Below are 24,765 nucleotides of genomic sequence, written 5' to 3' on the forward strand. Positions count from 1 at the left end.
TAAATCGGTGTCAAGTGTAGATGCTTGAAGGGCAGCCAATAGAAAAGAGCTACATTATGACAATGCAATTAAATGTATACAGATTACTATTTTTAGGGGTAAGGCCCCATGCACATGACCGTAAAACCGCAGACCGTAACACGGTCTTCAGTTTACCGGACCCATTGAGTTTTATAGGCCGTGGACACCTTTCCATATCGCTATGGATGGGTGTCCGTGCCGTAGAACTGTGCCAGGAATTAGGCTCCATGCACACAACCGTGCCCGTAATTACGGGCACAGCCGGCCGCGGGCAGCCGGTTGTTTTTACGGGCCATGCTCACATTATAAAGTGTAGGAGCACGGTCCGTAAAATAAAAAAAAAATGAAATGAATGTGCCTGTAATTACGGGCGATTTTACGGTCGTGTGCATGGGGCCTTAAGGAGCATGTCCGGTTTTTTTAGTGTTTTACGGGCCGTGCTCCCATGCTTTGTATGGGAGCACGGCCAGAAAATGCGGGGGGCTGTCAGACGGCCGTGCCCGCAATCGTGGGCCGCGATTACGGGCACGGTCGTGTGCATGGGGCCTAAAAGATTGATCCATTTAATTTCAGTGATAATCTGTTTTGTTGATTCAATGTACAAAATAAAAAGCTAAATGATAAGAAAGGGTGAACCAAATAAGGAAAGTGTTCCTCGTGCAGAAGAGGATAGTGAGAATGCAGGATGAGCACGCAGTTGAGGTTTGTTTACTATAGCTGGGTTCCACCACACACAGTTGTACGATGCCAGGATCCACTCAGTGGTGAACGTGTGAGCTCAGGCAATACTAGCAGTAGACCCTTGTAGTGTGCTCGGCACTCCCTTCCCCCGGCGATCTCAGACACAGGCGACATCCCATCACTTACCAGTTTGTCATGTCCAAGAAAAACGCACAACCTGCAGGATTAAGCTGGAAGCCGAGGAGCCGCTGGAACTCAGAAATGAGGACATCCTTATCCGTGGTCCCCAGACAACTGAACTTTTGCATCAGCTCTTGGTCAAGATCAACGTCCATTCCCTCCATGGCAAAGCGTCCGAGCTGTGCCCCTCCTCACACTGTAAACAACGAGTACGACCCTTGCCCTGATGTCCCGTTCTTACGGCGAGGTGTCAGGGACATAAACCTGCTCCACGACTACCGCTAAGGCGGACACTACTGTCCCACTTACGGTCTGGTCTGCTTCACCCAGTCCTAGTATCTCGACCACAAAAGAGCCAATTCCCGTAAGTACAGTCTGTCCTCTTCCACTCAAGAACCACACAACTGATGTCCTCCAAGACGACTGACTGTGACCTTTGACCTCAAGTCGGTGACCTCTGACCGAAAGGCTCCTTGTTGAGCTTTAATTTTGCACAAGCCCAAATATGACGGTAGCCGGGCCCGTTACTCAAGGACCCGGTCTCCGGCTCCGCAGCTGGCCGCTCGGGGCCTCCCCGCTTCCTGAGCGCCACACGCCATGACGTCACCAGACTGTCGAACAGCGACACGTCGTAAGTAACTCCTCCCACACTAACTTCGGAATGCTCCTAAAGAAGCGTTCATTGTACTCATAATATAATACACAACTCTGTAAACGTCAACTCTGAAGAAATAAACTCGCATGTACAGCTGGGAATATAAAATATATACGGAATACTTATGCCCCTAAGTAAGATGGAGATTCTGCGCTCAACGCCCTCTGTGTGACGCAATATCCTGTCGACTACAATACCGGCGGGTTGGTTTCCGCGTCGTTTCCGCCGGAGACAAAGGTGACGATTCCGCCATCAACATCATGCCCAAGTGAGTGTGGGGTTTGTAGCTAGTGAATGTTTTATTGTGACGAGCATAGACTTGTACATTTCGTTTACGTTAGATTAATGGTTGAACCTGCACGTGGTAAACTTTGTATGGAGCTCCTATAGGGTTGGTGTAGTTTACAAAAAAAAATAAGGGTTGCAGGATTAGAATAACATGGCTGCTTTTTAAAGCAAAAAAAAACAGGACCACACACCCATAGGTTGTAATTGGTATTGCAGCTCATCCCTGTTCACTTTAATAGATCTGTAATATCATACACAGCCCATGGACTAAAGTGGAACTGTGTATGGAAGAAAGTAGCCATGTATTTCTAATCATGGACAGCCCCTTTAAGCTAAAACCGTAATTCCATATGCGCTGTAACTAGGCTCTTTGGAGAGTACCCGTGCCCTGTGTTGTAGGATGCGTTACCCTGTTATATGAAGGCAGTGGTAAATATGACTATAGCTTAGTGCCTCATGCTCCGCCTGTATTTTCACAGTTAGGCTATGTTCACACGGAGTATTTTGGGGGAGGAATATCTGCCTCAAAATTCTGTTTGGAACTTTGAGGCAGATATTCCTCTCCCTGCACGCTGATTTTTGCGGCGATTATCGTGCCGTTTTTCGCCCACGGCCACTGAGCGCCGCGGGCATAAAACAGCGAGAAATACGCTTTCTCCTGCCTCCCATTGAAGTCAATGGGAGGTCAGAGGCGGAAGCGCCCGAAGATAGGGCATGTCGCTTGTTTTTCCCGCGAGGCAGTTTTACTGCTCGCGGGAAAAAGACGCCGACGCCTCCCATTGAAATCAATGGGAGGCGTTCTCGGGCCGTTTTTGCCGAGTTTTGCGACGCGGTTTCCGTGTCAAAAATTCTGCAAAATACCCCGTGTGAAAATAGCCTTAGGTTGTAGATGCCTTGCAGTGACCTTGAGTTAACAATGAAGGTTCCTGTTGAATGACAACCAGCAGATATCTGAGGCCCCATGCACACGACCGTGCCCGCAATCACGGCCCGAGATTGCGGGCACAGCCGGCCGCTGACTGACAGCCGCATCTTCGGGCCGTGCTCCCATACAAAGTATGGGAGCACGGCCCGCAAAATGCGAAAGAACGGACATGTTCCATAATTCCCGGAACATTTCCACGGCACTGACACCCTTCCGTAGTGCTACGGAAAGGTGTCAGTGTTCAATGAAAGTGAATGGCTCCGGAGGTTTTTTGCTGTCGTGTGCATGGGGTCTTAAACTGTGAGGAATTGTTAAAGTATAATGGAAAACTATATGGAAAAAGAGGGCTCTAGTAGGCTACCTTTTTTAATCTTCCACTTCTTTCTTTTTGGTCTTGTCATTTATTGATCTAGTGATAGACTGCTTCTAGTTCAGGACGCATGTCCTACAAGTGCTTTGCTCCTATTACGTGGCCCGATGTGGGCTGTGTAAATGAGCGCCGATCCATGAGAGCGCTTGTTGATCGGTGCTCATTCACCCCTGTCACGTGGAGCAATGATTGGATGTGTAAAGGGAGGAACACTCGTTATTGTGATCGCTCGTCCCCATACGTTATGTCGGCAGCACATTTCCCTGTTTACACTTGGAGATGCGCTGCCGACAACGATTATTTTTAATTCTGCATAAGAGTTTGGTCGTTCATCCACTGATCATTGCCCTGATTACTCAGGCTTGTTTGCACGATCATTGGCCCGTGTAATAGGGCCTTAAAGGGAACCTGTCACCAGCATTTCACCTATTAAACCAGCAATACCGCCTAAGTGGGTGAAACATAATTTCTATATAACATCTAATTGTCGCCTTAGTCGGCTCTGTAACTTCAGTATTCAGTTTTTTAGTGTTCCTGTACTGTATGCTAATGAGCATAAGAGTCAAATATTCATTCCTCAAGTTTTTCCGAGTTTACCCCGCCTCCTTTTGATTGACCGCTCCTCACCTTCCCCCAGCATACAAAATCCTGCGCTTCTGCATTGATGTCCTCTTCTGGTGTGTGCGTATAAAGGGACACCGGATTATTACGATAAAAGGTGCAAAATGTTTGCAGACCGTTCTTTACAGTCGGAGGAGGAGTTTAGGAGAGGGGATAACGTCAATGAACTTTTGACAGCAGCGGCCAGTAAGGGATATGTAAAGCTCAATAGTTGAAATGCTGGTGACAGGTTCCCCCTTAAGCCTCCGAAATCCTTTAAGGGTGTCACTTCAGTTTTGTAATATCCAAACAGCTGAAATCTGCTGGCAGGTTGAAAGTCGTATGGTGTTTGAATGGTGCCAAGAGTTAGAGGCTCTGTCACCACATTATAAGTGGCCTATCTTGTACATGATGTGATCGGCGCTGTAATGTAGATTACAGCAGTGTTTTTTATTTAGAAAAACAATCATTTTTGACGGAGTTATGACCTATATTAGCTTTATGCTAATGAGTTTCTCAATGGACAACTGGGCGTGTTTTACTATATGGCCAAGTGGGCGTTGTGGAGAGAAGTGTATGACGCTGACCAATCAGCGTCATACACTTCTCCCCGTTCATTTACACTGCAGATAGCGATATAGCTGTATTACTATGTGCAGCCACATAAACACACTATAACGTTACTGCAGTGTCCTTGCCCATTGAGAAACTCATTAGCATAAAGCTAAAATAGGTCATAACTCTGTCAAAATTGATAATTTTTCTAAATATAAAAACACTACTGTAATCTACATTACAGCGCCGATCACATCATGTACAAGATGGGCCACTTATGTGGTGACAGAGCCTCTTTAATTTATAGCAGCATATTCTTAATGTTCTTTGTTTTGTTTTTTTATTCTATACAGGTTTTATTGTGACTACTGTGACACCTACCTCACTCATGATTCGGTAAGATTACTTTAACTTGTTACGTGTACTGCTACATCTCCTGTCTTGGCTGGAACTAGAAAGGTCTTCAAGACTTAAAGAATGTCACTAGGACATTGAGAGGGGGAACAAAAGAAGTGAGCCCTGATTCCATAGAAACCATACTAAAGGGGGTTTTACACTGGCCAATTATCGTTGTCGGAAGCCCATCTCCTTATGTAAACAGGGAGAAACGCTGCCGACATGATAACGTATGGGGACGAGCGATCAGAGTGATGACCGCCTGTCCCCATACATAGCTCCTTGTGCAGGAGCAAACAAGCGCCGATCAACTAGCTGTCTCGTTGTTCAGAGCTCGTGGTACCGGCCAAAGTTGGGGCCTTAGGGAAAGCAAAGTGTCACTTGGTCACTAAGACATATATAATTAATTCTTACAATTCCCTGGTTGGCAAACCGTTAAGGCCAAACAAGTCTGAGCATATTAGATGTACCGTATACGCTTAACGTAATCCTAAACGTGATCTGAACTTCGCCTAAGACTTTTCACACTCCCGTAAGAATAAGTTTACCTCTTTTCTGTCAGAGGAAGAGAGGATCGAAGGTTTAAACAGAAAGCAACGGTTCCGTTAGACTTACTATTCTTTTCAATGGTAACTTTTTCCTCAGTTGCATTCCGTTTCTGTTCGCTAGGTTTCCGTTTTTTTTTTTTTTAACGGAAACAAAAGTTCTGCAGATTGCGCTTCTGTTTTTGTTCAATAAATCCGAAGCCTAGCGAACGAAGACCAACGGAAAGCAACTAAATAATTACAGTTAAAATCAATTGTAATTCTTACGGAACCGTTGCTTTCCGGTTAATCTTTCGATCCTCTTTTCCACTGACGGAAGAGAGGTAAACGTATACTTACGGTAGTGTGGACTTAGCCTAACATGACTTTACTTTCTATGTCTGTTCAGTAAAACATCTTGTCCCCCTTCAACTTTTTAAGCCCCGGCACACAAACCCCACCAGCCCCCAAATATCTGTAGACTTAAAGGCTATGTAAAGCTTTGCACATTTTTTTTTTTAAATTAATAAAACCATGTATTATGGTATTTCAACAACTTTTTTTATCTTGTTCTTTTTTTAATTTTGTGATACAGCTATGTATTTTGGATACATAGAAGCTGGATCTTGCATTCAAAGCCGGACTGACTACTTCGGTGAGAGCGGGTCCTGCGTGTTTCTGACATGCAGGAGCCACGTGTCATCGATCACATCTAATTTCATGAGAAGTTGTTTAAAATACCATCATATGATGTTTTATACCAAAAAAGTAGTCTGCAAAGGTTTACATAGCCTTTAAGCCGAGCCATTCATAAAGAAAAATAGCTTTGCGTGCCCTTTACAGGCTTAGGAAAAACATAACAAAATGTTAAACACTGATCTTTACACTTTATATTATTTTCACTCAATCACTTGGTGACGTGTCACAAACCTGTACGTGACAGCCGCCAAGGGGACGTATGGAGCATGCTCACTGGGCTGAGTGTGCTCCATACTAAGCAAGGTGTCAGCTGTATGCTACAGCTGACACCTCACTGCAGCGGGCGGAATCTAAGATAACTCCAATCCCGCCCATTTAGCCACTTAGATGATGCAGTCATTAGCGATTATGAAAGAGGGGGGGCTCTCCCAACAGCCAATTGGCCCTGCCTCACAACAGGCTTGCAGGGTGTCGATGGTTGTCATGGCAGTCTGGAGCCTAATGAAGACCACCAGGTCAGCCATCTTTGTGCGCCTATTAACCCCTTCCCGCTTTTGGGCATGACTGTACGTCCTGATTTACAGTGCATTCCCGCAATAGGGCAATTCACGCCCTGTAGATGAAGCGGGCACATGAGATGTGTTCGCTTCATCTTCAGCGGGTGTCAGCTGTATTATACAGCTGACCTCACCCTGCAACGGTGGTGGTCGCAGTTACCATGGTTTGCCACCGTTTTACCCCTTTAAATGCGGCAGTCAATAGTGACTATTATGCCCTGATGCACTCCGCCCAGCTTACATATGCCCTGATTCACTCAGCCCAGCTTAGGGCCTGTTCACGTCAGCGTTTGCTTTCCGTTGAGGTGTTCCGTCGGAGGTTTTCGTCATGGAACCCCTCGACGGAAAGTCAAAAGGAAACCTTAGCCTCCGTTTGCATCACCCTTGATATCAATGGTGACGCAAACATTGCTAATGGTTTGCGTTTGTCACCGTTCTGGCAGGTTTACGTTTTTTCGACAATCAGTCGAAAGCTGAAAACCCCAAGTAAAATCTGCGCTTCAAAAGCCAAATGGCGGTCCTTCTGAGGGCCAGAGAATGAAACGTTTTTGTGGGAGTGCTTTAAAAAAACTGGTGTTTATAATATGTACATAATGTATGTACCAAGTGTAGTTTCCATTACATTTCTGCAGTAATTGTTACCCAGCTCTCCAAAACTGCTGACTGTCTGTGATAAAGATCAAGATCAACCATGTTGCTCAGATACTACACAACATACACACAATGCATGAGGGCAGAAGCCCAGATCTGCCTAGTTATGCATTGATAATAAATCTTCCTAGAGATGCAGTGATGATTCTTCTGCATTGTAGCACAGCTAAACATATTTGCCATTCGCTGTCCTGGGGAACACTATGGCTATGTAATAGGGACTGCTGAATACTAAATCTACCTGAATAAATCCCATCCTCGCTTCCTTATCATGCTATAGCTTGGCAAACTTACTATTCAGGAGCCTGAAAAATATGGGCAAGAAACCCTGTGAACCTGTAATGGGAGTCCAGTTATGCACTGATAAATCCTCCTTACTGTAGCATAGCTAGGCAGACTTGCAATTCAGGGTCCCGGGAGATCTGGGCAATAAATAATGTGGAGCTGTAATAGACTTCTGAATACTAAATTATCTATCCAGGGGATAGGTGATCATTTTCTGATTGCTGGGGCCCCCACCACTGGGATTTCCCTGATCGAGAGAACGGGGTCCTGAACCACCAGGTCCTCCTCCACTGCACAAACCACCCCCCCCCCTCCGTGCCCAGGAGAAGCTTTATAGGGAGCAGCGGTCGAGCATACTCCTGCTGCTCCATTCAATGTCTGAGAATGTGTCGAGCGCTATACTCGGCTGCTTCCTTAATTCCTATAGACTTTGAATAGAGTTGCAGCGCCCATGCTCTACCACCGCTACTTTCAATGTCCTCCTCGACGAGCCGTGAGAAGTAACTGGGTGTTCGGGGCCTCCGTTCTTACAATCGGGGATATCCCAGTGGTGTGGCCCACAGCGATCCGAAAATGATCACCTATCCCTTATGGTGAATGCAGACTAAGCCCTGCCCCTTTCCCAAATTTTCTGTTTCAGCAGTGATGTCATGCTCGTGCACACTGCTGATACGGTCCCCAGCCAAAGATGGAGGTTGGGAGGCAAGGGCTCCCTCCTAGTCTGCAAGATTTCCGCAAAACTGCTTGTTCCTTCAGCTTTCTGAAATTCTTGCAGGGTTATCTCTAGGGGACTTGGGTATTTTTTTTATATCCATTTATTCTTTGTTCCTCAAAGGACTTGAGGTTTGGTTTGGAGTCCCTTTTTTAAATGTATGCCGAAAGAGCATGTGCGAGCGGTCCTTGGATACCTTTCTCGGTGGCCAGTTTTCTTTAACATATCTTGTTTTTGCATAAAACGTTTTCAAATAACCATGAAATATGTCTCCGATAACCTCATAAGCGGTTTGTCTTTTGTTTGTAAAAGTTGTTTGTCTAAAATATACATTGATGTAAAATTTTGCTTCCCTTTGTTTAGCCATCAGTGCGCAAGACCCACTGCAGTGGAAGAAAGCACAAGGAAAACGTAAAAGATTACTATCAGAAATGGATGGAAGAGCAAGCCCAGAGTTTAATTGATAAAACTAGTAAGTAGCCTCATTTACCAGAGGTTTATCTTTAGGAACGATCTACGCTGTTGTCATTTCCTACAAATACTACACTAGCACAGCCTGTGCTTTTGAGATCAGAAGTGATCTGAACATACAAAATAGAGCTGGGATGTGGATCGGTAGGTTGTGTTGTATCTCATCGTAACCTCAATGATTGGAACGCATGAGTAGGGGTTTTCCGGGACTTCATAGTTTGCCAGCCACAGCGCTGTACACATCCGTAGCGGCTGTGCCTGGGTTTGCATTTCCGGTCCCATTCAACGAATAAGACTAAGCTGCAATACCCGGCACAGCCACTACGGATGTATGGTAAACTATAATAAGGCCACAGCTCCCTCCATCAGCTGATAGGCCCTCAATATAAAAGCCCCCGTCCACCATATTTTTCTTTTATGGTCTATCAAACATTAGACTTACTTTGTCTATTTTACTTGCAATCCAGGATCCATCTTGAATTAGATTTTACCCTGCTTTCTCCAATACCATCATGGACTCGTGAGCAGGTGTAGCTTCTACCTTGGGATGGCCGTGTGATTATCCTTGCCTCAATCCTCTCGAATAAGCTGATGTTTCATATGACATTGTGACCGGAATCTGTCTAATCCTTAGCAGGAACTGAAAGGAGATTGTAGAGAAAGTGTCACTGAAGACTGTTATGCGACATCCCCAATGTGTTAGATTTGATCTCTAGTGGTAGAAGCTACAAGAACAAGTAACTGATTGACAAATTGAATTACTTAAGGGTGTTTCACGCAAAGCGTTTTTTTTTTTTTTGTTTGTTTGTTTTAATGCCGCAATTTTTTTTTTATGGAGCCTAAAGTGGATTTCAAAGGCATTGCAAATATAAAGGAAGGACTTCTTTCCCGCTGAATCCACTTCTAGGTTTGACTCTGCATCAAAAGCTGCAGTGGCATTTTTCTCAAAACGCTGTGAGTAAAATCACCCTATGGGCTTATTCAGACGAACGGGATATACGTCCGCGCGTCGCACGGACCTATATTAAGTCTATGGGGCCGTGCAGACGTGCGTGATTTTTACGCAGCGTTGGTCCGCTCCGTAAAAGTTACGACATGTCCGTTCTTTGAGCGTTTTTCGCGCATCACGCACCCATTGAAGTCAATGGGTGCGTGAAAACCACACATGCCGCACGGAAGCACTTCCGTGCGACTAGCGTGATTCGCACAACAGCTGTGAAAAGGATGAATGAAAACAGAAAAGCACAACGTGCTTTTCTGTTTCCAAACATCCAAACAGAATGTCCTAATGATGGTGGTTGCGCGAAAAGCACACAGCCGCGCATCATATGCTGCTGCTAAGTGCTTTTTGCGCATTCAAAACACAGCGTTTTTTTGCGTGCGCAAAAAGCACACGCTCGTGTGAATCCAGCCTAAGGCCAGGTTCCCACGGAGCATAAACGCTGCGGAGTATCCGTAACGGAATTCTGTTCGGATATTCCGCAGCATTTGCAGTAGCAGCAAAGTGGATAAGAATCTCTTGCCCACGCTGCAGAAAAAAAACACTGCGTAAATGTTCATAAATTGACCTGCGGTGCGAAATTTTAATTCGCACATGTCAATTTATGCAGGTGTTTTCGTTGCCTTTCTATTGTGTTTTTTTCCCCATTGAATTCAATGGGGAAGCAAAACCCACAACAGAAAGCAGTGTGTTGCCATTTTTGCGGCGGAATCGCAGTAATTACGCTGCAAAAATCGCAACTCCGAAAGAATAAAATACCCAGAACTTTCTCCTTCCTGCAGTCTGGACTCCTGGGATGACATTGCATCACATGTGACCCCTGCAGCCAATCACAGGCTGCAGACTCACTTGGCCTGCAACGTCATCCAGGGAGGCCAAACTGCAGGAAGGAGGGGGTAAGAAAATCTTTTTTAAAAACCGCAGGTTCTATGGGAACCCGTCCTAAAGGGGTTTTCGCATGGACAGCCCTTCTCACTAATTTACAGTATAGGTGGTAAGTGTATGGTCGGTGAGGCCCGTGGGTATCCTCTAGATAGGTGGAAATTAGTTTTTGTGCACATAAAAGTTCTTGGGTTTTGGGCAGAGTTTCCCTTTAGCCATTCAGTGGTGTGTTTTTTTGTTTTTTTTTGTTTTTTTTTCTGGAACAGATTATATTCCCAGATTTTATATTATAAATGATATTGTAATGCAACTAATTCTCTTGCAGCTGCTGCTTTTCAGCAAGGGAAAATACCACCCACACCTTTTGCGGCACCACCTGCTGGAAGTGCCATGATCCCACCACCACCTAACATGGGTAAGTCAATTGTGTGTTCCATAACATATTTGGCACCATGTTGTTATATGTGATTTTGAACGCTTTGTATCGGTGATTTATTTATTTTTTCTCCTTATGTAGGTGGCCCTCCACGGCCTGGTATGATGCCCGGGCCACCCATGGCAGGCCCCCCAATGATGCCAATGATGGGACCTCCCCCACCAGGAATGATGCCATTAGGACATGGTGAGCTGGTGTATTTGTACCACTCCTAGCACACTCAGTAAAGGCCCTTTTACACTGGGAGATTATCGGGCAGACGAGCGTTCATGTGTAAACAGGGCAGAGATCAGCAGATGAACGTGCAAACGCTCGTTCGTTTGCTGATCGACTAGTTTTAAAAAAAAGTGAAATATCGTCGGCATCACATCTCACGTGTAAACCGGGAGACGCGCTGCCGACATGATGTATGGGGACGGGCGATCGGAGTAACAAGCACTCGTCCCCATACATGGCTCCTTGTGACAGGAGCAAACGAGCGCAGACCAACGAGCTGTGGCATGCACTTCTTTTTCACGGCCGTTTTTTTACACGGCGTTTTTCAAAACGGCCGTGTAAAAAAACATCCCGTCGGAACAGAGTGCCGTTTTTCCCAATTAAATCAATGGGCAGATGTTTGGAGGCGTTCTGCTTCCGATTTCTCGGCCGTTTACAGAAAAACAGCTGACAATCAGGCTTGGACAAATCTTAGTCAAGTCTAGGAGCCAGCTCCAAATTTTGCTTCAAACTAGCCAGTTAAAGAAACACTCCACTTTTTATTGCACCCTCCATTTGTACATTGGTTTTACACTGGGGTGCTGTGTGCAGAAATACTTACCGATCTCCGCTTCTTGTTGTTTTTCGAGTCCACCGCCCCTCACGTGATCTTAATTCTGCTCTGGAATCTCTTTTCAGAAAACCAGAAGTAAGGTTCTCAATGCATTCCTATGGAGCCTCGTTCTGGCTCCCATAGGAATGCATTGAGAGCCTGAGTTCCAGTTTATTCCAAAGCACCGTGACTCCAGACAAGTCAGAGGGAAGTTCACGTGAGCAGCGCTGGACCCGAACAATGACATGTTGCGGGGATCGGTAAATATTTCTTCACACAGCACCCCACAGTAACACCAATGTACAAATGGAGGGTGCAATAAAGAAAAAAAAAAAAGTGGAGTGCTTCTTTAATGAGCAATTCCTGCTGAAGATGTGCAAGCCTCAAGCTGGGGCCACATGTAGTGGAAATTCTGGGGTTTTGCTCATTAAAAATATGCAGCTGATTACAGTACTAGCCTCCTCATGCTGTGGCATTTTTTCGCACATATATTGACTTGCAGAATGTCAATCTCTGCTGTGGATTTGACCTTTTTCAAATGTAGAGGGCTAAAATCTACCACTAATTCAGCATGTTATGTACGTGCAGATTTTTCCGCTGCATGTCGATACACCCTTAGGGTATCCATCCTTGAGGAATTTTGACCTGCCGGTAGATAACTTGCCATTTAAACCGCTTTCTCTGCCTCCCATTGATGTCAATGGGAGGTCAGACTGAAACGCCTGAAGAAAGGGCATGACGCTTCTCCTGAAATTAAGGGGAGGCGTTTTCAGCAGGTTTTTTGTGTGGTTTCCGCAGCAAAAAACTCTGCATGTACAAAGCCTAACACTTAATCACAGCAAATCCCCTTTCCCTCCTTACAGTAGTCTTTAGCAGTAGGTGCAGCGGGTTCTCCACCCTTCGTAAAAGCAATAGATGCTGCCGCAGCCACAGTCCCCCCCCCCCCCCCCCCTTACTGCTAATTAGTCAGTCGATGTCTTCTGCCCACATTTTATTCCCCTCAAGCATGCTCCTGCGAGACACTTCCAACATAAGTCTCTGTAAACAAACTAGTGAAGGAGGGAGCACACACCGCTAATGCTCTGCAGTAGCGGTCTGTAATCGCGTCTGCAGGGAGAGATGGAACGGAATGCTGTCACTGGGTGAAAGAACCTAGCGGCTGAATGTATGAAGGGTAGGCTCCAAAATCCAGTCACCATGGCTGATTTTCCAGCCCCATGTATATTGAATATAAGAATATCTTTGTAGGGAATTAGAAAGAGAAATTATTCCCTTTTTTGTACCGTAGGTACAGATTTCTTGTTCAGTGGTAATAATTGTCCACGTAATCAAGTTTTTCTGTAATTTATTTGGGTACTTCATTTAATTGTTTTTTGTATGTTATTTTCGCCACATCTTCGTTGTAGATACTAGGCAAGCTATTGATTTGTTAACCCCTTAATGACCAGCCTGTTAGACCTTAATGACCAAGCCAATTTTTACGTTTTTCCATAGTCTCATTCCAAGAGCTATTTACTTTTTATTTTTGCGTCGACATAGCTGTATAAGGTCTTGTTTTTTGCGGGACAATTTGTAATTTTTAATAGCACCATTTTGGGGTACATAGAATTTATTGATTAACTTTTTTTGGGGGGGAGAATAGAAAAAAAACTGCAATTTTGCCACACTTTTGCATCCTAAATTTACGCGTTATAAATAACACTAACTTTATTAAGTGGGTTGTTGCGATTGCAACGATACCAAATTTGTATAGATTTTGTATGTTTTACTACTTTTACACAGTGAAAATTTTTTCAACACTATTTGCTATTGTCTATATTTGACGAGCCATAATGGTATGGCAATGGTATGAGGGCTTTTTTTTTTTTTTTTTTTTTTTTTTTGCGGGACGACTTGTAGTTTTTATTGGAACCATTTTGGAGTAGATGTGACTTTTTATCACTTTTTTTTTTTTTTTATTTTAAGGCTGGATTCAAAGAAAACAGCAACTTTTGTATGGTTTTTTTATTTCATTTTTTACGACGTTCACCGCGCGTGTTAAATGATGTAATAAGTTTATACTTGGGGTCGTTACGGACGCGGCGATTTGTGTAACTTTTTCTTACTTTATTTTGTTTTATTTAAAAAAAAATTTTATTTTTTTTACTAGTCCCACTAGGGGACTTCACTATGTGATTATGCGATCGCATTTATAATGCACTGCAATACTTTTGTATTGCAGTGTATTATGCCTGTCCGTGTAAAACGGACAGGCATCTGCTAGGTCGTGCCAGAGGCATGATTTAGCAGGCATTCACTACAGGCAGACCTGGGGGCCTTTGGAGATACAGACCCTCGGCGATCTTATCGCCGGGTGTCAGTGGGATGAGAGGGAGCTCCCTCCCGCTCTCCAAAACCACTCGGATGTGGCTCTCGCTATGAGCACTTCATCTGAGGGGTTAAACAGCTGAGATCGATACAGATATCGATCTCACCCGGTCGAACAGGGATGCCCACAGCTCTCGGCTACCTCTGGCAGCTGAGAGCAGGGAGATTTGACAGCTCCCTGGCTCTATTTACTTATTCCAATGCCGCGCCATAAAAAGGCTATTGCATCGGAATAAAGCCCATTAGTGGCCGCCATAAAAACACTATTGGGCGGTCACTAACGGGTTAAAATTCGATCCGTACTATTACTGAAGTAAAGATGGCATCTTGATGATTTTTTATTTATAATTGTTTTTTTTTTTTTTTCTGACAGGTCCTGGTATGAGACCGCCAATGGGAGCTCACATGCAAATGATGGCTGGTCCTCCTATGATGCGTCCACCCGCCCGTCCCATGATGCTCCAGTCTCGCCCTGGCATGGCACGTCCTGACCGATAGGCACCCTGGACAACAGTCCAAGCTCCGTTGTGAATAAATTTGGGAAACATGGCCAAGATATTAGTAGTTTTGATATATTACTGCAGAATGTTAATGTCTCCAACATTTAATTTATCACCATGTAAACTTCTATTTGAGCAGCCCATAATTCAATAGCGCTTATAATGGAAGTCATACAGTACACCCTCTGTTTCTTAGACCTACACTGTTAAATACCTATAGTGTGATATTTTCCTTTTTTTTTTTTTTTTATACCTACCGTTTAAACATAAACGAGCCTTCTTCTGTTAGTTACAGCACATGGTATTTACCAAAATGTGTTTGTACAGAGTTGGACAATTTTACTGAAAGACGTGTTAAATACCTGTTTTTATTTCATTTTTAAAAATAAAAAACCTAGAAGTTGAATATTAAACAATGTAGCAATGTTGTTGGAACATCAACTGCATGAATTGTTCGTGCCACTCTGAGCTTTCCACTCAAATATTGGTTATTCTCCTTATTGCAAAAAATCACTGGCTCTTTAATCACACCAAATGGATTATGACCGAAAGCACTGCCATAACTGCCTATAAAAAATATTAAAATAGCAGGCATGCACAGTTTATGTAAACATTTTGCTCTCGATACTTAACCTTTTTTTTTTTTTTTTTTTCTTTTGCTATAATTGCTTTTACTCTAAGAATCCTTTTATCAGATTATGGTATAGCTATGGGTCAGTCAGGCCTCTAGATTTTAACGCTGTAAAAAAAGAAGAAACAAAACTGTGCTAGAATTGCTGTTTTTTGGTTTCCTCGTCTTCCAATAAATAGAATAATTAGTGATAAAAAGAAAATTGCATGTACCCCAAAATGAAAGCAATAAAAGTTACAGCTTGTTCCACAAAAAAACGCACCCTCACACAGCTCCGTTAACAGAAAAATAACACGTTATGACTCTCAGAATGCAATGATGCAAGATGACAGCCCAGACCAATTTTTCCAGTACATCCCTCATGACAGCACTACAGGAGGTTGCCCCATTGATCTCTGTAGGGACAGGAAGACAGAGAGGTTAAAAGGCCCCTCCCACCACCCACTTGCCTGTGTTCTTCTTGTCCCCACAGGGTCAGGAGCAGAGAGCGTCGCTCCTGTGTTAGTGCAGGAAAGAAACTCGGGCAGGGGGCAAGATCGGGGGGTCCGTGCACTCCCCCTTCTCTTCCCCCTAAAGCCCAGGCTAACACCCCTCGAACGAGGGGTCCCTTAGCTCCCACCCTGAGACACCTACCGGAGGAATCCTAGGCAGGGTTCTGGTAGTGTGTGGGGGCTGGGGTTTCCCAAGCAGGCTTCGGCCTGGCCGCGGACCAGGCGGGGACCGGCAGCTCCATAAACGTGGACGCACCGGCAGGGGATCCTTGCTGCACCGCATAGCAAGCCTCAGTCGCCGGCTATAGCGGCTGCACTCCAAAGGAAACACGCTGGAGACGAATAGCCGACCGGAAATGACGTCGGGCTACTTCCGGTCCGCGGCCATCTTGGAAGGCGGGAATTTCAAAACGCCCGCATTTAAAGGGACACGCACAGGTATGTAGCTAGAGCTGATAACTCTAACTTGGATTATTTTCGTGGATTGCATATTGCATTGCCTGTTACCTGTCGCGGTATGGAATTTCCTCGTCCTGATGGAACTCCAGATATGTCCCAGGGTTACGTGAGTCTCACCCTTGGAAGGGTATGACCCCTTATGTATGTACACCATACTTTACCTACCTTCTGTTTTCTCTAGGAAAAAGATTCCTCTCAGAGACAAACTGATAAAAAGAAGGTTAAAAAATGTGCGACTTGTGCAAAAAAATTGCCAGAGTCCCATAGGAAACAATTGTGTCAGGATTGTATTGCAAAAATACTAAAGGAGGAACAACCAACATTCATGTCTGAACTTAGGGCTATGATTCGTGAAGAAGTGGGTCAGTCAGTAGCCTCCCTCGCCCCTCCGCAAGAAACTCCCTCACACTCCCGGGCAAAAAGACCACGGATTGAAGTGGATCAAAAATATTGTCCTCCTTCTCAGGGGTCTGTCTCCGAGCAGGAGTGTTATTACCTATCGGAGGGTGAGTTAGAAGAAGGAGAGGAACTCTTGCCTTCAACTTCTTCCACTCAAGAGAAAAAATTCTTCTTCTATTCCGAGATGTCGGATACCTAAATTCAAGCAATACGGGAAACCATGGATATTCCCGAAGAAGACCAACCACATACCATCCAGGATGAGATGTTTGGAGGTCTAACGGAAAAGAAAACAAGGGTTTTTCCGGTAAACTAAAATCTCAAAAGAATGGTGACAACTGAATGGGAAGATTCAGAAAAAAGGCTCTTCATTTCAAGAGATTTCAAAAACAGACTTCTCTTTGATCCAGAGGACACTAAGCCTTGGGATGAGATACCAAAAGTAGATGTCCCAGTAGCCAGGGTTGCTAAAAAAACCACAATCCCATTTGAAGATTCCTCGCAGTTGAGGGACGCCATGGACCGAAAGGTAGACGGACTACTGAAAAGAGCGTGGGAATCTGCCTCTGCCTTGATCTCAACTAATATCGCGGCCACATCAGTAGCAAGAGCAATGTTTATATGGCTAAACCAGCTAGAGACCCATTTGATGATGAAGACATCACGACAAGATCTATTAGAATCTCTACCTTTACTAAAAATGGCAACCGGATTCTTGGTAGACGCTTCAGCGGAATCTATTAGATTTGCTGCCAGGAATGGGGCTCTCTCAAATGCTGCTAGAAGAGCATTATGGCTCAAAATGTGGTCAGGAGATACGAAGTCCAAGAACAAATTGTGTTCTATCCCGTTTACAGGGTCTCTGATGTTCGGTCCTCTCCTCGATAACATGCTGGAGAGTGCAACAGATAGGAAAAAGGGGTTTCCTGAAGAGAAACCAAAAAAAAACCCTCAGTTTGGAAGATTTCGCCAACAGAGGGATCCTACCTTACAGAACTACAGCGGGAAAGGGAAGTCCGGTCGCTGGAGTTACCCCAAAGGAAAAAGGGGTCGAGGATATCTCCTTAACCCAAATAATTCATTCCAGCCCTCAAAGCAATGACGCCAAGAGCATAGTAGGAAGACTCCTACAATTTTATCCCAAATGGTCGAGAATAACCCAGAACCCCTGGGTTCTAAAGATCATAGAAGAAGGGTGCAAAATAGAATTTTCCTCCATTCCTCCGGAGAAATTTGTAATAACCCAGTACCAAGCAAAAGACCTTCATCAGATCCTTATCCAGGATGCCCAGAAACTACTCAAATTGAGAGCCATTTCTCCAGTTCCCCACAACGAAGTATGCAAAGGCCACTATTCAAAAATCTTCTTAGTCAAAAAACCAAACTGTTCCTACAGGACAATAATCAACCTGAAGGTCCTAAACAAATGGGTGAAATATCGAAAATTCAAGATGGAGTCCATCAGATCAACGATTCCTCTAATAAGACAAGAGGCATCAATGTGTACGATCGATTTAAAGGATGCGTATTATCACGTTCCTATCCACCCCGCGTACCAGAGATTCCTCAGATTCGCAGTTCAGGACGGTCCTTCCATTCTCCACTTCCAGTTTGTCTGCCTCCCCTTCGGCATTTCCTCTGCCCCCAGAATTTTTACAAAAATTATGGCAGAGATCATGGCATTCATAAGAAGTCAAGGTAAGTAATTATCCCATATCTAGACGACTTCTTGTTGACAGCAGATACTCCGGCTATCTTAGTCAGTCATCGGTCACAGGTTCTTTCCCTACTACAGGAATTGGGATGGATAATCAACTTTCAGAAGTCGAGTCTTCCTCCCCAGAAACAGAAGGTCTTCTTAGGAGTACTGCTGGACTCCTCCCTTCAACATTCCTTCCTCCCAAGAGAGAAACAAATACTCCTACTGGCAGAAGTAAGGAAATTTTGGGGGAAAGACGCCTGTTCCATAAGGGAATGTATGCGGATGTTGGGAATGATGACGTCTTGCATCCAATCTATTCCATGGAGCCAATTTCACTCCAGACCCTTACAGAATCTGATCTTGTCCCAGTGGGATCGAAAACAAAACTCCCTGAATTCAAAAATTCAAATTTCCGAGACTGAAATCATCCCTCCTGTGGTGGCTCTGCACAAACAACATAGACAAGGGAGTCCCCTGGAGAACTTCTCCTTATGTAGTGATTACCACAGATGCCAGCAAACACGGCTGGGGGTCAGTAATCCAAGACCAGCACTTTCAGGGCACATGGCCTGTTCAAATGAAGATGATGTCCTCAAACTTCAAAGAACTAAGAGCCGTATGGGAGACACTTATAAGAGCTTCACCCACCATAAAAGGGAAGCATATAAGAATTTTATCGGACAACACGACAGCAGTGTCCTTTCTTCGCCATCAAGGGGGAACAAGACACATTCTTCTTCAGGCCCTCTCTACACAAATTTTCAGTTGGGCAGAAGAAAATGTCCTATCAGTCTCTGCAGTCCACCTAAAAGGCTCAGAGAACCTATCAGCAGATTTCCTGAGTCGGGAAAAAATAGACCCTGGAGAATGGTCCCTAAACAGGGAAGTCTTTCTGTCCTTAACCCGAAATTGGGGTTATCCACAAATAGACCTGTTTGCCACGAGGAAAAACTCTCAAGTAGAGACATTCTTCTCCCTGAATCTCAGAGACAACCCATTGGGAGTAGATGCATTGTTCCAACCCTGGGACATGGATCTGGCCTATGCCTTTCCTCCGTTTCCTCTAATACCAATGGTATTAAGAAAAATCCAGGAAGATTTGACAAAGCTCATCATCATTCTTCCCTATTGGCCAAAAAGAAGTTGGTTTCCAATCGTAAAATACCTAGCGTTGGAAGACCCTATCATGCTCCCAGTCAAGGAGAATCTTCTCTCCCAGGGTCCCTTATTCTTTCAGGGAATAGAAACTCTGAAATTGTCAGCCTGGATCCTGAAAGGCAGATCTTGAGGAACCACGGTCTGTCAGATGAGGTAATTTCAACTATCTTATTAAGTCATAAAGAAGTTACCTCTAAAATCTATCAAAAAATTTGGAAGAAATTCTGTTCCTGGCATGGAAACCCAGGACCAGACCCCTTTTCTCCCAACATTGCGAAAATCCTAGATTTTTTACAATCGGGATTCAAGAAAGGGCTTAGCCCTAGTACCTTAAAAGTACAGATTTCAGCCTTAGGTAATTTTTTTAACACTCCTCTGGCTGAACATCGGTGGATCAGAAGATTCACCCAAGCGGTCTCTAAACTGAAACCTTCCCTAAAGAAATCAGTTCCTACCTGGGATTTGAATGTGGTGTTAACGACTCTTTGTGAGCCCCCCTTTGAGCCGCTCGACACAATTAGTATGCATTTTTTAACTCTAAAAGCTGCATTCTTAGTCGCTATTACTTCAGCAAGAAGGATTGGAGAAATCCAATCGCTGTCAGTTATAGAACCGTACCTAAAAGTACAAGAGGATAAGATCATCCTAAAGCTGGACCCTTCCTTTATTCCAAAGGTATCTACTGCTTTCCATAGAGAACAAGAAATAATTCTACCTTCCTTTTATCCAGATCCAAAAAACCAACAAGAAGAAAAATTCCATTGCCTGGATGTCAGGCGAACAATTCTTCAGTATCTGGATAGAACCTCCTGGAGACAAGATAAAAATCTATTTGTCCTGTTTGGAGGAAAGAAAGGCTCTCTAGCGAGATGGGTAAAAACCACCATACAAGAAGCCTACAAGTCCCAAGGACTATGTGCCCCACAAGGCATCAGTGCCCATTCAACTAGGGTAGTTTCGGCATCCTGGGCAGAAAGAAGAGAAGCCTCTATGGACCAAATCTGCAGAGCTGCCACTTGGTCAAGCCATCATACGTTTTGCAAACATTATAGGCTCGATGTTCTGTCCGATACGGATTTAAGTTTTGGACGGAAAGTCCTTCAATCCGTAGTCCCGCCCTGAGCATTATAATCTGGTATTGCTCCTGTAGTGCTGTCATGAGGGATGTACTGGAAAATAGCAATTAGACCTACCGGTAATTGTATTTCCAGGAATCCATCATGACAGCACCATTACATCCCTCCCTTATTGAATTCTTATTTGTGCATTTAACATGTCAGTTATTATCCCTAGAAATAAAATAGGGTTGCATCCATCCTGGTGTAGTAATTGAAAAACACTGGCAAGTTCGTGGTGGGAGGGGCCTTTTAACCTCTCTGTCTTCCTGTCCCTACAGAGGTCAATAGGGCAACCTCCTGTAGTGCTGTCATGATGGATTCCTGGAAATACAATTACCGGTAGGTCTAATTGCTATTTTTTAGGTACAATAGTTTTTCTCTAAAAACCCCACATCGTTATTTGCTGGACCCCACAGGTGGACCCCGTAGATGCAGCAGAGATGAGGAAACTTTTGGCCTTGTGCTGCTTATAGGGCTAGTGAAGAAGTCCAAAGATTAGGCAATACTGGAGCGCAGATATTTTGTACCCAAAATACCCGGCCTGTGCATAAAGGATTGGTTCAAAGCGTACCACACCAATCCATGGATTATTATCTTTATTATTCATTCATCCCATTATTACATCATCCTATTATGCCCTGATGTACTCCGCACAGCTTACTTATTCTCCCACATTATCTGAAATACCAGTAAAGCCCCAAAAAAACCTACCAAGCAAAATCTACGCTCCAAATGCCAGTCCTTCTGAGCCTGACAGTGTGCCCAATCAGCACATATGACCACATATGGGGTATTACTATATTCTGGAGAAACCGCTTAATATTTTGAGGTGTGTCTCCAGTGGCACAACATATTGGGCGCTAAAATGGCATATCAGTGGAAAAATGGCAATTTTCAATCTGCAACATCCACTGTGCACTAATTTCTTTTGTGAATGGCGCTGGCTTTCCCCTATAAACCAGCTTCTATGCTGGGTCGCTCTGAACTGCGCCTGCACAGTACAGAGTGACATAGCAGAAGAAGAGGACACAATGAATGGGAGACGTTCATTGTGTCCTATGCACTGTAGCTGCCGTATTCCATCTGTGTATGTGTCGTTAAGAGACACATACACAGATGAAATAATGGCAACCACCAGTAAAGTAAGAAAGTGTTGATTAAAAAAAAAAAACTGAGTGTGAAAAAATAGTCAATATAATATTTTATTAAAGAGGCTCTGTCATACGCTAATGTGCAAGGTATGGGATAAGGTCCGATCCATTAGAGATATGGGGGTCTGCACAGCTTTTACACCTTTATGGGGGAATAAGGCACTGCCAGAGTTCTTCTCTCTTGAAGGATTTGAAGGCTGGCAATCCAAAGGCATCTCCCATGTCTCACAGTTGTTCCAGGAGGATGTATTTAAAGAGGCTCTGTCACCAGATTCTCAAATCCCTATCTCCTATTGCATGTGATCGGCGCTGCAATGTAGATAACGGTACCGTTATTTTTTTTTTAAAAACGTTCATTTTTGGCCAAGTTATGAGCTATTTTATATATATGCAAATGAGCTTTGAAATGGACAACGGGGCATTTTTTTTTCCGTTATGTCAAACTGGGCGTGTATTGTGTTTTTAACTGGGTGTGTTTGTGTATGACGCTGACCAATCAGTGACCAGTCAGCGTCAACACTCCTCTCCATTCATTTACACAGCACATAGTGTTCTTACTAGAACTATGTGCAGCCACATACACAAGTGTCCTGATAATGAATACACATGAAATCCAGCCTGGACGTCAGGTGTACTCAGAATCCTGACACTTCTGACTCTTTTCTCTGAGATTTCCAGCAAGGGAAACTAAATCTTGTTTACCTCGTAATCTCGCGAGATTACGCGTGGCTTGCTTAAATCTCAGAGAAAAGAGTCAGAAGTGTCAGGATTCTGAATACACATGACGTCCAGGCTGGAGGTCATGTGTATTCATTATCAGGACACTTGTGTATGTGGCTGCACATCATTCTAGTAAGAACGCTGTGCAGCTGTGTAAATGTATGGAGAGGAGTGTTGACGCTGACTGGTCACTGATTGGTCAGCGTCATACACATAAACACGCCCAGTTAAAAACACAATACACGCCCAGTTGGACATAACGAAAAAAAACGCCCCGTTGTCCATTTCAAAGCTCATTTGCATATATATATATATATATATATAATAGCTCATAACTTGGCCAAAAATGAACGTTTAAAAAACAAAACAAAAAAAGTTACTGTTATCTACATTGCAGCGCCGATCTCATGCAATAGGAGATAGGGATTTGAGAATCTGGTGACAGAGCCTCTTTAAAACTTATCAACGGCTCCAAGAGGAGTTTGCACTACCTCGAAACTCCTTCTACCAATATTTACAGATAAGACATGCTTTTGATGCCCAGAAGAGGGCTGTGGATTTGGTAATACACGCAGATGGGGTGCTGTCTGTTTTACATACTGGGAGTGTTACATCGGGGGTTATTTCACACATTTATCAGTTGTTGCTTAGTACATTTTTGGATAAATACCCCTTGATGGCTTCTAGAAAATAGGAAAGAGATATGGGTCCCATATCTGAAGAACAATGGACAGATATCATGGAAGCAGTTCTGAAGGTCTCTCTTAGTGAGGCTGGGCGCCTTTCCCAATTATATATTATCCATAGAGTATATAAGACTCCTAAATTTCTTTTTCACATTGGAGTGCGGAGTGATTCGGCTTGCCCCAGATGTGCGGAAGATGGGGCTGATCATATACATATGTTGTGGGCCTGCCCACAGTTAATCATGTATTGGACAGAGGTACTGAAACTGATTCAGGATGCCTATGGGCCTCTGCTTCAAGGGACTCCTATAGAGTGTGGTTTGGGGTATATTGCGGATATCTCGTCCCCTATCCTGGAGCGTATGGCTATTGCAAGGCTGTTATACATAGCTAGAAAACTTATTGCACTACACTGGATACAAGGCGCCCTGCCGACTAGGAGCGAATTCATTGCGAAAGTGAATAAAATGATTGTACTGGAAAAGGCTGTTTATGTAAAGCGGAAACAAAAATTTGATTCCATATGGGGACCATGGCTGTGCGTAATGGAATCTGTATCATAAAATCTGTTCAGGAACTCTCTATGGTGGTTACCCTCTGTCTCTGTTCTGTATACGGATTACATATATAGTTGTGGGATAAGGAGAAGGGGGGAATTAGAGAGGAATATATCTGCCCTACATTTGGTATGTGTTATACTGGTTTGGAGGTGCTTAACTTACCCGCAAATTTATGTTGTATCTCATATACCTTGTATTATGTGATTAACGTACCCGACAATTGCAACATGTTCTACCTCATATACCTTGTAATTCTGTATTTTGTGATGGTGCCTGGGGGGAGGGTTAGGGAAAGGGTTTGTCTGTCATGTTTTGTATTGTATACTTTTGAAACTTTAATAAAAATTATCTGATTTAAAAAAAAAAAAAAAAAAAAGAGGCTCTGTCACCATATTATGAGTCCCTTATCTCCTACATAATAAGATTGGCGCTGTAATGTAGATAAGTGGTTTTTATTTTGAAAAACTCATTTTTGAGCAAGTTATGAGCAATTTTAGATTTATGCTAGTTACTCAATGCCCAACTGGGCATGTTTTAACTTTTGACCAAGTGGGCGTTGTGAAGAGGTGTATGACGCTGACCAATCAGCATTCTATACTTCTCTCCATTTATGTCCATTTGTACTCAGCGCAGTGTGGTCTTGCTGTGCTGGCGCATACACCCACATTAACTTTACCAAAGTGTCTTGAGAGTGAATAGACATAGCCTCCAGCCAGGACACGCTGTCTATTCACACTCCCGACACTTCGGTAAAGTTTGTGTGGGACTTAATCGTTGCATGGCTTGATCTCGCTGTGCTGTCATTCATAGAGTGATCTTGCGATTAGAGTGTCTGAATAACTGAGTCAGGCAGGTCTCTAGATTTTAGGATGGACTTGCATTTTTGAGGGTCCGGATGAAATACAGGCTCCTGATGTAGAAGGTCCATCAAATTATGGGGTTTTGCAGCTTTAGGTTGTTTAGGAGAGCAAACCAGCTTCTTTTGGGCCAAAAGGGAGCCACCAAGATTAAATCTATATTTTTTTTCTCTCTATCTTTTGTAGGACCCTCGGTAGCAGGGAAAATGGAGGAAAAGTGTAGGACAAATGGTAATCCCATTTGTGAGCTAGTGCGTCCACCCCTACTGA

General features: G+C 43.9%; 2 protein-coding genes across 3 annotated transcripts in view; one reads left to right on the forward strand and one right to left on the reverse strand.

The window, feature by feature from the left end:
- Window positions 1-1,505, reverse strand: part of ILRUN (inflammation and lipid regulator with UBA-like and NBR1-like domains) — a 113,138-nt gene extending 111,633 nt beyond the window's left edge. Inside the window, exon 1 of one of the 2 annotated variants that reach the window (XM_075853553.1) lies at window positions 889-1,505. In XM_075853553.1, the coding sequence (XP_075709668.1) occupies window positions 889-1,046 (158 nt within the window). In that variant the 5' untranslated portion in view covers window positions 1,047-1,505. The remainder of the gene's footprint in view (window positions 1-888) is intronic. The other variant, XM_075853554.1, reaches the window with a different exon arrangement.
- A 141-nt stretch (window positions 1,506-1,646) lies between these two features.
- SNRPC (small nuclear ribonucleoprotein polypeptide C) lies at window positions 1,647-14,619 on the forward strand. Its single transcript, XM_075853556.1, is given in 7 exon segments — window positions 1,647-1,703; window positions 1,705-1,805; window positions 4,629-4,671; window positions 8,463-8,571; window positions 10,778-10,867; window positions 10,970-11,074; window positions 14,437-14,619. Coding segments are annotated over 7 exon segments (615 nt in total). The 5' UTR covers window positions 1,647-1,661; the 3' UTR covers window positions 14,562-14,619.
- Window positions 14,620-24,765: the final 10,146 nt, after the last annotated feature.

Source organism: Rhinoderma darwinii, chromosome 2, assembly GCF_050947455.1.
Source record: "Rhinoderma darwinii isolate aRhiDar2 chromosome 2, aRhiDar2.hap1, whole genome shotgun sequence".
NCBI lineage: Eukaryota > Metazoa > Chordata > Amphibia > Anura > Rhinodermatidae > Rhinoderma > Rhinoderma darwinii.